This window comes from Numenius arquata, chromosome 6 (genome assembly GCF_964106895.1).
Source record: "Numenius arquata chromosome 6, bNumArq3.hap1.1, whole genome shotgun sequence".
NCBI classification, from domain to species: Eukaryota; Metazoa; Chordata; class Aves; order Charadriiformes; family Scolopacidae; genus Numenius; species Numenius arquata.
The window spans coordinates 16,540,053-16,558,221 of NC_133581.1; the positions used below are offsets into that span (position 1 = coordinate 16,540,053).

An 18,169-nucleotide genomic window follows, 5' to 3' on the forward strand; every position below is an offset into this window, starting at 1 on the left:
CTCCACTTATCGGGGCGGCTGAAGGCTCAGCCCTTGACCCCTTGCAAGCAGATGGGGTGGAAAGGCGTCCCTGGGGGCTTGTGCAGCCCCGGGGGGAGCAGGGATGGTGTCCGCCTGCCCCACGCTCCAATTTCTGCTGCTTTGAAGAAGCACATCTATAATCTTTACAAGGCCTTGGAGATAGGAGCGCTCAGGGTACACGGTAAACCACACTGGCCATCTGCTCCTCTCTCCCTCTGCTTTCCCCCAAATCCCTCCCCATTGACTCAATCTATCTGAGCTGTAGTCATTGTCATCACAGTGAAGGTTTATAGGGCCCTATCTGCTGACAGCAAGCCAGGTAAAGTGAAGGTCCTGGAAGGTACCTGAAGGAGGTAACCAAGGGGAGGAGATGGCTGTGCCAGGAGCCTAGGTAGCACCCATGACCAAAAGGGTAGCAGGACAAACAGGCAAGCAAGGCTGGTGCTCAGGTGTCTTCTGCTTGGCCTCATCCCATCACCCTAATGCTTTGCACCTCCAAGAAGTGCCTTGCTTTGCTGCAGGACTCATTAGGGAAATACGGACCGGAGGCGCCACTGGAGCTGGTGCCAAGGTCCCAGTGAGCATGTAATTCCCGGGGTCTTATTGCTGCCTGTTCAAAGAGGGATGTAAAGCACACACAGTAGACATTGTAGGGGGCAAAATGTGGAATATAAGGGAAAATAGAGGGTTCTTGACACCTGAGCTGCTTGGCCGCGTTGGGCTCTCAATCCAAGGTGGACACTGCAGTGGCCGCAAAGGCATTTCCCAGCAGAGCTCACCCTGGGCAGCACAAAGGGTTTGGGCTTGCAAAAACAGGGCCAGAACAGGGGTGCAGGGGACTGGTGTGGTGTGGTCAGGCTCCACCGGTCCGCCGGCCATGCCCTCTCCCACTGTTGAGATGCAGGAGATAGGGCAGCGGCTCGCCCAGCTGCCTGGGTACACCAGGGATGCAGACATACATGCAGGCTCTTGCAGGCTCAGGCTTCCTGATGGGGATCTGCTGTCCTCCTGGTTTTTAATGAGAACTTCTTGTAATCACCCCTGTAAAACTAAGGGTGGGGAGCTGTTACTTATTAACATCCGTTGTCTCTGGGGAAAGTGGAAGGGGGGATCTGCTGGCAAAATCAGCATCAGGTGGGCTGCAGCACACCACAGTATGGCAGAGAGGTAGGCACACCTGCACGTGCATGTAGCCACATGCATGCACGCTCCTCCTCCGGCTGTCTGGTGTGAGATGCCATTGCCAGCCCTCTCCGCTACCATGTCCTTGGATCTCTGCTGGTCCTAGAAGCTCTTTGCAGCAGCCCGCAAAGCAGGAATGATAGCAGAGGTGCAGAAGTCCTTTCTGGTGATTAATACATCATGTGTACAAAGAAGGTCTGTGGTGAACGGAGGCTGGAGCCGGGATTAATTGCATACCTTGAAGTGGAGAGATTTATGTAAGGAAACAGACTTGGCGGGCTGCCCCGCTCCGGGCTGTGTTTACCTGCCTGCGCCTCCACACCTGTCGTGCTGCAGCAGCAAAATATTATTTAATAACATTTGAAGGGAGATCTTAATAGCCATGCAACCTCCCCGCCTCGTCCAGCCTCGCCGGGTGCCATGGTGAAGCTCGGCCTTGCTTTTCCAGCCTCATCGGTGGGCTCCTTGGGTGGTGAGTCAGCCCGCTCCCCCCCCAGCGCTTGCCTGCAAGGGGCAGCCCCATGGTACCCTCGTAGCACTCACAGTCCGAGTCGAGGAAGGATGAGGTGGCTGGAGAAGAAGATGAAGCAGACTAACGCTGGACGTCATCCCCTGAACTGATGCTAACCCAAGTGGCTCCCCCAAAATCCATGAGCAAAGCAAGCCTTCCTCAAAACACCGACTGGATGCACAAACATTTGCATGCATGCAGGACTATGCATACACACACACACACGTGTATATATATGAACAGCACAGTTCAAAATGTTTATAATGACCATTCAAATAAGAAACAAATCTTTGGTAAAACCCTGCTCAGAAATGCTCAAACATGAGGCTCTTTCTTGAAAGGGATTTGGCTATTAATTGCAGTTCGTTTGTTCATTTGCATACTTATCAGCAAGGGACAAGACCAAAAAGGGCCCTGTGGGCCTCTAATGGGAGCACACAGAGCTTTATTTCTTACCAACAAAGGCTCTTGGTGATTATAAGCAAATGAGGGAGCGCTAAGGACTGTTGAAGGAGGGAAGGGAGAAGTGCATCCCACCTGCCCACCAAAGCTTCCGTCCTGGGGTTACGAGCCCTGGCTTGGTGCCTACCGAAGGTGCTGGCTATATCACATACTCCCCTGGTGCCCAGCCAGTGTGTGAGACATCAGATGCTCGCCCCAAGCTGACAGTGTTGCCTGCCCAAGAAATGCAAACCCCAGCAACGAGCCACCACCACTCAGGCAGGCAAGCAAGCAAGCAAACCCTCTCACCCAAAGGTGTAAACTTTGGCCTTGGAAACCTTCAGGTAGAAAATACCCTGTGTTAACATGGAGCACAGCAGTGAAATGCCGGGTGTTAAGTGCAGGTGTAGTTCAAATGGTCTTGTCGGCTTTTCCTCCTCAGCCTGCCGCAGCGTGCCAAGCCGCAGCACCTGGGAGCCCCCTGCACGCTGCTGAGGCTGGGTCCAGCTCAGGGCAGCGGCTCTGTTTTAACCAGAGACCTGAAAAAAATCACAGGAGAATTTGTTTTCACATAGACACGCTACCACTGTCACAACAGCATGCAAGATGCTCCATGCCCTGGCCTCAGCCGAGCAACCCCAAATACAAGCACTTGGGACCACCTTCCCTTTCCACCCCCCTCCAGTGGCAGGGATGAACAATCCCAGCTGAAGACTTTAAATGGGGATTGTAATAAACTAGGAAATCATTGCCATCATTTCTTGAAAGCAAGGACCGTATTTCATCCTGTGTTGGTACAGCACTAGCAGAGCCAGGGTCGCCTGATACTACCCAGATAGGAGGGAAAACAGGGAGAGGTCAAGTGGAACTCTCTCCCCTATGATAATTGTCCCATGGTTTTACACTTCTGCAAATAAATCTCACATCCTGCACAAGGCAGGTGAGCTGACTTCTTTTGGCACCACCACTGCCACTAACCCCACCTGTCCCAATCCTGGTTCCCTCCTGCATTATTGAAGGAAAATACAGGGGTTTGGGGGTTTTTTTTACCCCTGCAGAACAAACTTCAAAGGAGCGATTGAGACCTTGCCATTTCAATATGAAAAGACCAAGAGATCTGTTCTCCAGGGTTTAGTACATACGCATGCCGCCTCATTTCACCCGATAATCTCAGCGGGGGGCTCTGGAGGGGGATGGACGGCCAGGGAGGAGCGGGGGGACAAGGTTCCCAAGGTTAATCGCAAACTGCCTGCTGCGTTCATCGCAGCAGTGCCTGATTGATGGGCACCATTAATCACTGCCCAGAGAGGCTGGAGGTAAGGCACGAGCACCAGGAGGGGTGGCTGCGAGGACAGGGAGAGGGTACAGGGACGGGAGCAGTGACACCCAGCCGGTGTGTGCTGGGAGACATACAGCTGCCACATCTGCTTGCATAAAGAAAATATGTATGATAGGGCTTCCTTAAAGGCAGAGAAGTGTACCTGTCCCTTCACTCACTGTGTGGTATAGACGTGCCCTAATGCAATGCAAAGGACAGAAGCAGAGGCAAAGAGGAGGAGGTCTCTCCAGTCCCTCGAAATTCCCCATGGCTTCAGTGAGCAACCAGGATTGGGGATTCTGGCAAGGAGGAGGGTTCAGGGCAAGGTAAGGGTGGGCTTGTCTTGCAGCCATAAAGCAATTAATAGAGTTTCCATCATCTTTATGGACTGAAATCTATCTGAGGTTTTTATAGGAACAATGAAGGCAGTAAAAGCCACCCAAGTGAGGTGTGGGCGAGTGACTATTCGGAGATGGAATACTGGCATGTGATTTTTCCATCATTCCTGACAATTTAATATACTTCTTTCATTCTCATCCTAGCTGATGCTCACATTTCTAGACAGACTGAGGCTCTGCCTGTAGTAATGAAATTTGCATCAGCGTTAACTACCTGGCTGCAAATGATAGTGAGGGCTTGCAGCAGGGCTTGGCACACAGCAGTGTAACCCGTTATTATAGAAGCAAGCCATGAGTTCCACTGCAGAAGTTTGAGACATGCTCGGGCAGCTGTGCCAGGAGGCCTGGGATGATTTGCTTGTCCCACTGCAATTGCTTCTGACATGAGCTGCAGGACAACTCATTTTTCTAAATGATCTGACATTTCTCAATTTTCTTCTTCATCCCGCCTCCTGATGTCTCTGGCCTTGGCCACAGGAGTTAGTTCCTCAAGAACATATGCAGTCCTTCTCCTAAGCCTCTTGTCCAAAGCAATGAGAAAGAAAGTGTGGTTTCTAATCCTGCAAGTTCACTTTTTTACTTGTTTCACATGAAATAGCTGTGTGACATTTTCAGGTTTTGCTCTTGCAATGTCAAAGGCAGTAGCATTTGGATCCCATATGACTGCTAGGACATGAAAAGCATATTACCCAGCTTTTGGTGGATGCATTTACTGCCATTAAAAGATGAAGGCTTGATGGCCAGTGGATGAGGCTGTAGGCTTTTCAATCTGATCCATGTTGTAGATCAGATATGGTGACCACCAGCAATAAAACAGGGTCCATTTCTGATATTGACTCAGATGCATTGCTACAGACATGAGGCAAAGGCTACTGAAAGCTACAGGAACCTGGACTTCAGTGAACTTTGGGCTGAATACGTGTTATTTCAGAGGTGACTTTTTGGATGATGGGAAGTGCTTCAGCATCCATGAGCGCTTGGGTATATAGGGCAGGAGGCAACTCATCTACCCATGGCCACCTAAAGCTGGCTACAACTGATGTATCTACTCACCACGGACCCACCTACAGCCGTCAGAAGGAACAGGTATCACCCAGGGGCGATTGATCCCACGTCAAATAGTCATCCTACAGCAACCAGAATGAATTGCTCTCAGAAAATGCCTCTGTCTTCGTGGGCTGTTAAAGTAGATGACTAGTCAAATGACTAACTTAAAGTAGACACCACAGTCCTAGATGGCCGAAGGGAGATATTTGGGCTGGATTCTCATCCTCTCCAGTTGCACCCAAGAGCACTTCTTTCATCAGAGGCTGTTGACTTTAAAATGGAGTTTCTGCAACATCCACTGATAGAGAAGAAATAATCAGAAAATGTGGTTTCCTTTGATTTCACAATATTCTTTCCATAACTAAGGCTGTCAGGCTTGTGGACATGATCATTTTTTAAGCATAGCCACCTCTGATCCCCAGGAAGGGCTTTGTAATTCAGGAATTATGCTGAATTAACTTACTCTATGTCAGTTATTTCCTTCCAGCAGCACTTCTTCCTTTTTCTTTGCACCTGGACATGAATGCATTTAGTTTTTTCACAAAGAGCATCTATTAGCATAAGAGTTTTCCCCCAGAGAGTTAATCATCAATAGCTACCTTACTCTAAGCCCCTATTTTAATCTGAATAACATACCCTGTATAGACCAGCATTAAAAAAGCTAAGAGATATAAGTCCCTGTTAAAGTCACTGCCATCATTGCCCAGTTGCAGTGGGTCTGGGCACTTTGGGCATTGTCCATGGCTCTTGGGGGTCTACAGAAAAATTCAACTCCATTGGGAACCTGCATTTAGGCTTGCTCACCGGCTCGGGCAGCCTGGGTGTATTGACATCTTTTACTATCCTCACCTTGCTTTTACTTCTGGATCTTACTCCTGCCTTACGAAATCTGCCTGTTGAACTGCATCAACAGGTATGAGGGTGGGCTGGGCATTTCGGAGCGGGCGGCTTCTTTGTGTGAAGGGAGGCATGGTCCTTGGGCCTGGAAACATCTCTAAGTCAGGGTTGTTTTGCCATCCTGGGTGCATGTTTCAACGGCAACATTATTGTAAAACAGCTTTGTGTTTACTTTGTGTACAGAAAAGATAAAATCAGCATTTATATGCAAACATGAACCAACAAGGAATTTCAAAATCCTGCCATTTCACTCCTCTGAGAAGGAGAGCCAGGGTTATTGTGTAACCAGAAACATCTGAAAGCAGGGGATTTTCTGGGTCTAAATTCAATTTAGATTATAAGAGGCTAATTTAGTATCTGACTGTATCACCTTGGGCAGCCAAAATAGGATCTGAAACACATGGAGACAAGGGCTTTGGGGTGGAGAGTTCTCCCTTTTGGACTACCCGGGGCAATGCGTGGATCTGAGCTCTCCCTTTACAAATAAAGAAGGTGAAGAAATATGAGCCAGCTGCTCAGCTGGGGTGAGCCCACTCTGATGTCCCTGTCTGCTCTAGGGGACAAGGGTGCTCATGCACCCACCCCAGCTCTGCCTTTCCAGAGCAGCCAGTGTGAACAGCTGGAAACGAGCTCAGCAGAGGCGCGGACATTTGAATGTCAAGGTCTGAGAGCACCAAACATGCAGAATAAGGGCTTTTAGTGGGATTTCATAGCTGGAGCGCTGTATCATGCCTACATGCATTTGTGATTGCTCAGGGACACATGCTGGGCTGGGTGGGGGAGACTAGGAAATATGAGGTTCAAAGCTGAGAGCTTTTCTAAAAGAAAATACTCACAGTAAAAACTTCAGGGCACAGGTGTCACCCATCTCTTGGAGGTCTTGATGCCTGTTAAGGACCCTGGAGAAAAAGGCTGACTCCATTTAACACAGAGCTTTAGCCCTAGGCGTGCAGCCTCAGCAGAAGCAAGCGTGGCCCTGCCTGTGGCTGATCAGAGCTGAGAGCCTCTTGTTCCTCCAGTGGAGTTACACCAGGCCAAGGGCATCATTTCTAAACACCTTCACTGGCTTTAAAAAGTATATGCAAGAAGAGCCCAGCATGACTGATGCTTAAACCCCGTTCAAGGAGAAAAATAACTCTGTGGGAAACACCTGTGAACAAGGTAACCTTCCTCACCAGGTCCAACACTGTGCCACTGGTCCCAACGGTGGATTCAGCTTCCTGTGAGCTGATGCATCCCTGCCTGGTAAGCAGGAAAGCAAGGTGTCCTGCACCACCTCACTGCCCACCTGCCTGCTTCGTAGGGAAGCAAGGGGCTGGCAGGACAGGGGGATGCTTCTCAGGTGACCTGAGGATGAAAAAGAGGAGTGGTGGGACTGTTTGTGGTGCTTGCTCAAGGGTCCCCGTTGCGTCACCATCCCTTGCAGCCAGCAAAGGCAAAGCTGCCGTGCAGGGCCACAGCCCCAGCAGGTGGCTGAGCTCCGCCAAAGCAAGCAGTGACAAATAAAGATTGATAAACCAGCAGAAACTAAAGGGAAACAAAGGCAGGGGGCAGAAAAGCCAGGAGGGGAGGGAGCAGCCCACAGGCACAGCGGATTGAGCTGTGGGTAGGCTTTTGCTGTGCCCGGACCAGTAAATGTTTTTGTTTCTCCCCCAGCAAACATCCCTGGTGTAGGCTGCAGCTGGATATTTTCTCCTTGAAGGCCCATACCCGAGTGCCCTAGGCCACCCCAATCCGAACCTGGCTCTGCCCCCTCCCAGGGGGTGGCTGCTATGGACATTTATATACAGTGGAAAAGGGGACACGCTCGCTTTTGGGGCCAAATCTGCAAAATCTCTCTGCACCCCTTGGCTCACTGCAGGATGCTGGGCAGGTTGATCCACCCCCGGGGACCACCACCCCCTAATAACATCCCCAGGCCCCGGTGCCACCCCTGCCTGCCCCGGGGCACTTGGGGCTGCAAAAGGGAGCATCTGCCTGAGGGCCGCCCCCTCCCCGGGGGCACTCTCCCTCCCAGCTGCCACCCTCCCCTCGCCCGGGCTTTATTTACCCGGGGCACAGGTCTGAATGGGGGTAAGGAGCTAGAAAAGGTCGCCTGGGTGGTGGCCACAAAAGGGGACATTGTGCCTCTGGGAAGGGGAGGGAGCGGAAAGGCCCCGGGGTAAGGGGGGCACTTTGATGCAGTCTGGATGAAAGGGGGAAGGGGAGGGGAGTGGGGAAGAGAGGAAGGGGGAGCAAACAGGCGGAGGGGACGACACCAAAACCTCTCCCAGCTGGGACACAAGTCAGGATGGTCCCTTTCTTTAGATGGATAGAGCCAGGCAGACGGGGCGGCTGGGGGCCAGCCTGCCCAGCCCTTTCCCCACCCCAGCCCTTTAAGCCCTTCCTCCCCCCTCCCTCCTTAGCCTCTCACTTTCTTCCATTTTTTAGATTTTCTTTCTTTCCTTCACTCCCCTGCTCCACCTCCCACTTCCAACTCTCTCCCGTGGTGAAAGCACCGAGAAAGAAAGTGGGGAGATATTACAATGCAAAGTTAATTTAAAGGACTGGTGGGGAGGGGAAGACTGAAAGCAGCGGTGGAGAAAAATGGGCTTGGAGATCCAATGAGGAGACTCCGTCCATCCACACGAGCCATGATATCTATGTTTCAGCATGTTTTTTGGACCCCGGTGCAAGCTGGGGACTGCAGATCCTATGGCAGGGCTGAATCCTGGGCAGAGAGTTCTTGGGGCTGTTACGCCATGCAGACCCCTGCCCTCTGAGATGCTTTAGAGCATAAAGCTGGAGCATCAAGGATACTCCCATGTCTGAAGGAGTTTGGGGGCAAGTTGTCCCACACATCTGCACCTCTACAGATGCCCCCAGCTGCTCATATGGGGTTTGATGGGGGAAATTTCTTGCCATGGGGGTGGCTGCAGCCTGGGGCATTGCTCCTCAGATGCCCGGGCTCGCTTCTGGCTTGAATCTCCTCCACGTTTCTAGCCCCTCAGTAAGGAAGGAAGTCCAAAGTCCTACTGCCTCAAGACACAACGCAAGCAAACAAAACTAAAACCCTACTATACATGTTATTTCTTCCAACCTGCTGGTTTTCATCTGGCCACCTGACTTTTTCCAACACAGACTTGCTAGCACTTTGTTAAAATAGAGGCAGAGCCCAGGATTTTTGAGGTAGCTCAGTCATCATCACTGTACTTTGATGCTGCAATTCAAAGGTGCTTCAAAATCTCCAGAAAACTGAAATTTTAAAATAAGTTGATCCAAAGTGGAGTCTTTGCTTCAGCAAATGGTCTGTTGTACATTTTGACCATGCAGAACTTTGGAGATTTCAGTAAAATGTTTAACATTTTGGAATCAAAATCATTCCATCCAAACAACTCCCAAAATGAATAATTTTCTAACCCAAATTCTGCACTTATAAAATGCTTCTTATTCACTGCGTCTTCTTTTTTACTAAAAGAAAAAGCTACATGGGAAAAAAATCTCCATTCAGACAATAAATTATGAGGGGAAAGAAAGCAACAACAAATCCCCCACTTAGTTTATTTTCAATAAATAACTTAAGCAGCTCTGGCAAACTAATAGCTTCCATAATGCTCAGCTCAGAACTTAGTTGGAAGTTCATTATTTGCTTTGTCACACACTGACAAGCAATGCTTGAAGTGAATTATTTTAACTCTCCAACAGAAGTCTCAGCTCACTTTTCTTATTAAAATAGAACAAAACAAATCTAAATGGGTGTGAATAAATTAACACAAGAAATTTACTTTGCGCTTATCTTCGCTCTTCTGGATTATAACAATTTGCTAGGAAAAAGCTATACAGCTATTTAGATTGCTTCTGTTCAAGCAGGCATGCATCACAACCCACTGCCTGGCTACGCATAGCCCACTGCCCTGGCAGTGTCGGGGCTAATCCAGCCATGCAGCGGGATGGAGTAGCCTGCACTGAGCTCCTTCAGTGATGCTTAAGCTGCTCCTTGCTGTCTCTGTACCAATTGCCCTCCACAGTGGCTGAAGACAGCAGCTGCAAGACCCGGTTATCGTATCCTGTATGAGGATGCAGTGATGTGATGGTGCACCAACACAGTGATGATGCTACTTCATCAGGTCAAGGCTGATGGTGATGAGAATCTGGGTTGGGAAGGTGGCAGCGGAGTGCAGATGGCAATTTGGTTCACTGGCAAGGAACGGTCCCCAATCCTGTGCCCTCAAATGCAGCAGAAACAAACAACTTGCAGGCAGCCTGCCTCTCCTCCCACCCCAGCCTGTGCCCCTGGCAGCCTCAGAAGTCCTCGTCCTCTGCTCCTTGTCCAGCTCTGGGTGATTTTTGCAAAACACACACCAAGTGCAGCCACCAACCTACACCCTAGATCCCACCAAGGGTCCTGTCCATGCTGCTCAGGCCAAATCAGCCATGGGATGTGCAAGACATGAACACTGCCCTTGCTTTCTCCAGCGGGTTTTGTTGGGCCTGAAAGAGTGCTTAGAGGTCACTTCAACAAGTTGTGCGCTTTAATGGCAAGACTTGCCTGCCGGCAACCATTAGCTCTCTTCAGCATCATAAACAGAGTCAAATTCAGCTTACACCACGTCTGAACTTGGCTTGGGCACTAGTTTTTTTGCCAGTACATCGCTGTTTTCAACTCTAGTCAGCACTGGTTTGAAGTTATTACTGTCTGGTGGTTGGGGTTTTTTTGGTGGTGTATGCATCCTAAATGAGCTTTGTGGTCTCCCCACTTCAAAAGCCTCTATGCTCTCACCCCTCTTTACTGGCTGTCCTGTAGCAAGACCAAAGACCAAAGGGTATAAACTATCTCAGTAGTGTCCCAGGTCCATGAAGCAGGCAGGGATGCAGCCTGCGGACGGTCATCCGGTTTGCTGGAGACAGAGTTTGGGGGAATCAGGCAAGGAGAAGCTGCAGAGCCACACTGGGGCACACACTGACGCCTGGTCCCCATCCTTGTCTCCATTCAAATCAGACCCAAATACAGTGCGCGCTGCAAATTTCAAGCTGCTTAAAGCACATTTCACCCTCTCTGTTGCCCAGTTTACTCTGGTGCCAGATGTCTCCTAGGCAAGGAGAAGCAGTGCTGGGTGCTGGGTGGCCAGTGCAGAGCCCCCTCGGCAGGGAATCACACACAGGTGCTTCAACGAGGGGAGAAACTGCGTCCACTGACACCACTGACACAATTGGTTTTCCTTTTATATAAGCCAGCCCATGCTGAAGGCAGACCGGTGCCAGGGATGTGGGAGCCAGCAGCCTGTGAGGAGGGCTTTGCAGGGACTGTGCTGGTAAGAGGATGATGATATTTACTAATACTTCTAAACTAGATTTTTGTTTACCCAGTGGGTTTCACCTGTTCTTTCTGTGTATGGTTCTGCTAAAGGGACTGTGGCTTCTTTGTGGAGCCTTGAAGGAATTGTGTGTGGGAAATGGAGAGAAAGGGAAAATGTGTTATAGTATTGCAACACTTCCTCCTAGTAGTTAATATCCTAACAAAATTCATCTTTTTCTAAAGAAAAAAAATCTTGAAGTGCTTCACTCAAGGGAAAGATATTTGCTGTGTTATAAAAGTGTCAACATTTCACTTGCAAATTGGTCATTATTTTGGCAGTGACTTTAACAAAAAATTCCCCTTGGGGCTATCATGCCTCTCTGTTTTTTTTTCCCCTTTAAAAAAAAACCAACAAACAACTTAAAAAGCAAGCACAAATTACTGGGTCTGGTGACTGGATAACTATTGTACTTCAGGCTTTAAGTGGTGGGGCTGAGGCCAGGAGATGAAAGGAGATCAAGAGGGGAGAGAGCTGAAGCTTCTCCAGCAGCAAGGTGGATGCTCGTAGGTCAAAGATTGAATCACTGCCCTGGTCCCTGTAGCCAACCAATCATCTCACCAGAAGTTTCTTCTTTTCTGCTGTTCAAACCTCTGATCTGACTAACATCTACCCATAAACAGAAACATTCATAAAGTTGGGGATGAACATCCTAATACTTGAAGTAATTTCTCTGTGCTTCTTGCTCTGATTTAATGCCCTATGCCTTCTACTGCTGACCAGTTTCTTGCACTTGTTTCTCCTTTCCATTTCCATCTTCCTGTACATGACTGTTTATTTCTTCTCTTGTAAAACAACACTGATAACTTGAGCAGATATTAAATGTCTGTCTTGTCTTGGGTTTTTCCTGCTCATCATGTGTAGATGCTGGTGTTGGAGCCTGGTTGGGGTTTCTCTGAGGATCCCTCTCCTGCCTCACCTCTATGTAGCACAGCTATGCTAGGACTTGTGTGGATCACTTCACTTATTCTTTTGCCATCTTATTGTGCCCTGGGGCAAAAGAGAGGTGACAACAGGAGTGAGGGGGCAGGCAGCGCTCTGCAGAAAATGAGATTCATTCTGATCTGAACAATGATACCTGTCTGACTCTAAGTTCTCAAGAACAAAGAATGTCCATTTAAAATGCAGCAGAAATCCCAGTCTCTGGTTTTGCCACGTTTTCCCTAAGCTAAGGATGCTGATGTTCCCCTTCAATTTTTCCCTCTTGATGATGGTGACAAGAGATGCAAAGCAGCCCCTCTTACCGGGAAGTACCTTAGCTATGCCACTTCTCCTGTTCTTGTACTAGCTTTAGCCTCTTCCTCAGTAGATCTTTATTATGGGAAAATAATGGGTGGAAGAAATTACTTGGATATAATAAAAAGACTGAGCACTGCTAAGTGTAAAACCTCTCCATGTCCTCACTTAGCTACAGGAGTACCCACTCACTTCTCTGAAGACCAAGCCCCAGGGACCAGCTTGAGAGGACCCATGATGAGGTCCCAAGGGATGCTCTGAAAGCACCTGGCAGAGCTCCTCTGATCACATGTGCCAGGGCATGCACAGAACTCAAAAGCAGTCAGGGCTTCATGGTGTCCCCAGGATTTTAAGTCATTTGTTATACTACCTCTTAAGGGTGCAAAATTAACTTGTGATTACAGCTGGTGATGCTTTAATACATTAGTCTCGGGTATACCTTTGGCTAATGCTTTGTTGAGGGTAGTTCCTGGGAAGAAAACTGAACCCTTGTTGGCTGATGCCCAAGCTGGGCAAAGCCAGGCCAGCTCTGCCTGCTGTTGACTGTGCAAGGGGCTGCCTTTCTCTCTTAACTACGCACGCTCCCAGGCTCCTGGCCCGCATCCAATCCAGATAAGAAATGACTGAAAATTGTTACTGTTAGCTGGCTATTCTGTGACCTGCATGAGAAGAGCAAAATGACCTCGGGACTAGTCTTAGCACACAGCCGTCTGCCCACAAACCGTGGCAGGCGAAAAGCCTTGGTACGCAGACCAAAGGCTGGCAAGACAAGTATTTTCCTGGCGGCTGCTCCCAGCAGACGGGAGGGGAGGCAGAAGCAAGCTGATACGCAGAAGCAAGCTGATACGCAGAAGCTCGCCTCGCTGCCTGCTGTGCTTGGTCTGTAACAAGATCTTTACAAGGTGTTAATGTAAAAGTGAGTTGTTATAAACTAGAAACCAACCATTGGCTGTTCTCTGCAGGAGGATCTGTGGTAAAGCTGGTACTTGCTGGTGATATCATGTGGTGGTAGGAATAGGAGAAAGCTCTCTTCCCTTGGGCTGTTATCTCTCAATGTGCTCCAAGGCAGTGCTCTCCTGGAGACACCTGTGGTGCTGAGGCCCTGCTGCAGCCACTTGCCCTGCAGGAAGGACCAGCAATGCCATCCTGCCATGGAGGCATTGCAGGACACCCTTGTGCGTGCTTCCTAGTGCTTCTTGTGTGTGCAAGCCTTCAAAGCAGGCTACATAGCCCTTTCCTACAAAGCCACTTTCTTAAGCACGTGAAGAAATTCGGAAGAAGCATAGCCATGGAGCTGAACCTGAGGTTGCCCATGAAGGGTGACAGCATCATTTAAACACTAGAATGCAATAATGCATGGTTCATTGCAAGGAACTACTTTTACCATGTGCTGGGCTGTACGTGCTCCGGGTAACAAGAAAAGCTTCAGCCTAAGCAACTCAAAACGCCAAAGGAAGAGACTGTGGTTGAAAACTGAAGGGCTCTTTCAGCCCGGGGAGGGGGGCAGCTAATCCTGACACTGTTTCTGCTTCATTAGACATGTCTGTGACTTGTGAAATGCTGCACAGGAAAATGGGAACCTGTTGGTGGATGTAGATACAAGAGGTTTACAGAAGTGTGCTATGTAGCTGCACACTGACAAGCCTGTGCCTCCTGGCACGCTCGGCTTGCTGCTGCTCTTTTTTTTTTTTTTTCCCCCTTAATTCTCAGAATTCCTCAGCATATTTCTTCTGCCTGAATCTGACTCTTCTGCAGCCCTGTACCTTAGCGCTGGGTTTGTATCTTCCTGGGAAGCTGGAGTTTCCATTTTAGGCACTCAATTTCTAGTTATACATCTGAAGAGAAACAATGTGCTCATCAGAAACATTCCCCATCCCTGTCACAAGTGTTTCAGGTAGCAGTTTAGGCAGGCACCCAGTCTTTCTGGAAGTCCCTGTGGCAGCCCTTTGTTGATGGCAGCTAACTGGAATGCTGAAGTTCACACTGTCAGGTGGAGGTGGCTCCTCCAGGCAGGGGAAGCACCTGACTGAGAAGGAAGATCTGGTGCTACTCTTGCTGCTTACAAGTGACTCTTGTGGTCAGAGGGCTTTCATCTCCAAGTCTTGCTCTGGCACTATTTTGCCAGGTGGAGCAGAACGGTCTAGATGTGAGCTTTTGGTTGAGAATCTTCTCAACTTGGTCCAAGAAGTCTTCAGGTGGCTGCTGTAGAGAACAGGAGTGAGCCAGGCTGACTGGAGGTACCCGCTGTCTCTGCAATTGCCAGAGAACTGCCAGAGAACCTACCTTGCATCCTCCCTAGTGCTTTTTGAAAAGGGCAGGACGATTCAACACCCTTCTGTCTAGTGTAGCATCCTTAGGAGCTTGATCTGAGAATCTGCTAGTGACTTGTCACCATGATTGGGGAAAGAAGACCCTCTGTCCACCTTCTGTTTCTGAAACAGGTATACATCCTTCTCCCTGCACCCTCTTTCCCCTCAAGTGTTTGGAATACTCCTGACACCTTGGGTCTTTTTTCAAAGTTGTACATTCCTGATTTTGCCCTACTTAGTTTCTCCTGAAACACTGGCTGAAAGTATTAAGGTAACTTGTGATGCTGACTAAGCTCTCTGGTTTTTTTTCCACTTCATATTAATATTGCTTAAGTAAAAACTGTTAACAGCTATTTTCTTGCCAATACAGTTACAGTTGCTGCTACTTTAATGTTGCTGCAACAGTATCTTGATGTGATGAACCTAGTAATGGTGCTGGGAGTTACTTGGCTGAGAGCTAAATATTGCTCTTGGAAATAAAAAAATGATCAGTGCTCCTAAGGAAGGAAAACAAACATCCTGCGAAGCAGTAGTAACTGAACAAATGCATTCTGCCATAATGGGAAACTTGTGCAGATAAATGCAGCTGTTCTGATTTCTAAATTGCTTGGAAAAGATGGCATGCTGAGGTTTTAGGCTGAGAGTAAGAATTTGACTGGTTTATTTTTTGGGGTTTTTTTGTAGGTTATCTGTGAGGATGAAGCCCCTAAAACCACACTGGGGAAAGCAACTGTGTAACCCTCCACCCCCACCAGTCCTAGCTGCTGCTGCCAAGTACAGCAGATCACTTAACACCCAGGTCAGTTCACAGCTCACTCCTACCTTTGGGGCTGTTGGAAGAGCCACATAGGTCAAAACCTTTGCAAGTAATTTATTAAGCACTTCAATTCCCAAGGCTTTGAAATGCACCTGTTTATTAGAGCAACTTTGGTGAATGAACTTAAAGGACAGTAACTTGCACTTGTTTGCAGGCTCCTAAATGCCACTTGCTGTTAGAGCCTGCATTTTCCCATGGTTGTTTTTTGTTTTGTTTTCAAGTAGAATCATGTATGTGGAACACTCTTTAGATCTGGATTACAGAGCATCTACTGAAATTACTGAATTTGGGGCTGCTGAGTGATCATACTCCTGAAGACTTCTACCTTACCAGTACTAACACAGCAGAGAGATTATACACACAGTACCTGCAAAGTAGGTCAATTTTAATAATCCTTTCTGCTTTGTGTTCACTCAGCATATTCTATAGGCCAGCCCATTTTGCTCCATTAGACTTGTAACATTCACTAGAGCTATTTAAGGGAAGTAACAGCCTCTGCTTTAGTCTTTCACGCTATCATCACTGAGTTTTGTTTTGCAGCAATCTGTCTTACCTTTGCCTCACCTCCACTGAAGCAGGTCTTCAGTCTGAGCCCAAAAGCAATAGACAGAGCTTAGGAGTCTCTGACAACAGTTTCTAAGGAATTATTTGTGTTTGGTTATTGCCTTTAGATAAAGTATATGTACATGCAGTTGAAGTTAGAGCAGGTGAGAGGGGGACACTGTTGGTTATGTGTGGTTGTTGAACGACAATGCTGTTCTCAGAGATGCTGCTCTCCTGAATAAAGGCACACATTACTCCTGACAGGAGCTGCCAGGACACAAACTTCAGATATGCCCCCCCTTACCTTCCCATGAATCTCCCATCACTGTAGGCAAGGGCAGCACAGCCTGCAGCACCTTCTGCATACCATGGAAAGGAGTTACCAGCACTGAACCTGCCCTATCTCCTAGACAAATGTGAATCTCCCCATACATCATCTCTGCAGTACTTGCACCAAGTGCTGAGTTCAGAAAACTTGCAGAGGAGGAAAAAAGCAAGCCTGGAGGTTATGCTGTGCTGCTCCTTATTCCCTTCTGCACATAGAACCTGGCCCAAGGGAACTGACTCTCTGCAGTACAGCTCATTACTTACCACCCCCTCAGGCACTTGGGCACTTCTGACAAATAGATGCATCTTACAGCCCTGAAGCCATTTATAAATAGATTTTTATTTATAAAGTCAATTTACATAAAATATGATACTCTTTTAAAAACTGCATATGTACAACTTAAGAAATCCTAGCAAGTGCATACAAAAATGCCTTCAATACATTTTTTTTTTAAAAAAAAAACAAAAAAAACTTCAGTTTTCAGAGAAGTGGACCTTCACACCAGGCAAACTTGGACACCACATTAAGACATAACTTTACAGTCTTTTACTAAAGTGTTTGGAGAGAGAGAAAAAAAAACCCACCTTTTTATATAAACCATGTAATGTTCCCAAAACATTCTAGCTGGCAGTGTTCAAGAACAAGGGAATAGGACTTGCTAAAAATAGAACTATCTCCTCACCCCTTTTCTCTAAGGTTTCTTGTACAAAAATAAGTCTTCATACACCAGTGTTCCCATAGGCAGTTCAAGTTACATATAAAATAGAATCTGACATGATAAAAAATTCCCCTCCCCCCCTCCAGAAACAAGGAAGCATCAAGTGTTTTCAATTATTTTTTTTTTCCACCCCTCCAAAGCAACACCGGGAAGCAGCCGTGGGGGGAAGCAGAGTCGCTGGGGGCTCCTCTCCGTCGGCAGCTCCCGGCGGGCAGGTGGAGCCGCTGCCCCAGGAGCGGGTCGCGGAGCCCCGGACAGTCTGTTACACCATTGCACTTTCCACAGCCCGAAGACGAGGGGCGAACCCGGCGAGGAACGCAGCCAGCGGGGTCCCGCGGGGTTGGGATTGGGGTGTGTGAGTATTTTGGGGGGACGGGGATGCTGGCTGCTGCGGAGAGCGAGGGCGCTGAGGTACTGCAGGCTGAGCGCGGCTGCGGAGAGATGTGCAAAGAGCCCCGATGGGTACGTGTCCCGCTCCCCCGGGGGACGTGGGGGGAAGCGGCACCCCCCTCACCTCCCCTCCGGATCCCCCCTCACCTCCCGCTGGCTCAGTAGCTCCCGAGCCAGCTGGTGAAGTCCAGCAGCTCCCGCTCCTCGGGGCTGAGCGCCGCGTCGTAGCCGCTCTCCTCGGAGGAGCAAGGCGAGCCGGGCACGGAGGAGGCGAAGGAGGGCGAAGCAGAGGAGTAGCCGCCGCCGCCTCCTCCTTCCCCGACGGCCGCCCGCCCGCGGCCGTCGGGGAAGGCGGCGGCGGCGTCGTGCTCGTCGAGGAGCCGCTGCAAGGCGCGGATGTACTCGACGGCGGAGCGGAGGGTCTCCACCTTGCTCATCTTCTTGCTGGCGGCGCCGTGGGGGACGTGCTGGCGGAGGGCGGCGAAGCCCAGGTTGACCAGCCGGACTCGGTTGCGCTCCCGCTCGTTACGCCGGGCCACGGCGGCCGCCGCCGCCGCTCCGGTGCCCGGCAGGGCGGCGAAGGCCAGGCGGCGTTTGCAGCGCAGCAGCTCGGGGGAGGCGGGCCGCCGGCGGCCGCGGGGGGCTGTGGGGGGCAGTGGCGGCAAGGCCCCGCCGTTCAT

The 18,169-nt window shown here is 49.3% G+C and overlaps 1 protein-coding gene across 1 annotated transcript; it reads right to left on the reverse strand.

Annotated features, from left to right (window-relative positions):
* Nucleotides 1-17,647: 17,647 nt before the first annotated feature.
* On the reverse strand, nt 17,648-18,169 carry ASCL2 (achaete-scute family bHLH transcription factor 2). The gene has a single exon (XM_074149753.1). It carries the CDS (start codon nt 18,167-18,169, stop codon nt 17,648-17,650), a length of 522 nt encoding a protein of 173 aa, XP_074005854.1.

Excerpts from the sequence above, each read along its gene's own strand:
- ASCL2 (XM_074149753.1), bottom strand. The coding sequence starts at position 18,169 with ATGAACGGCGGGGCCTTGCCGCCACTGCCCCCCACAGCCCCCCGCGGC.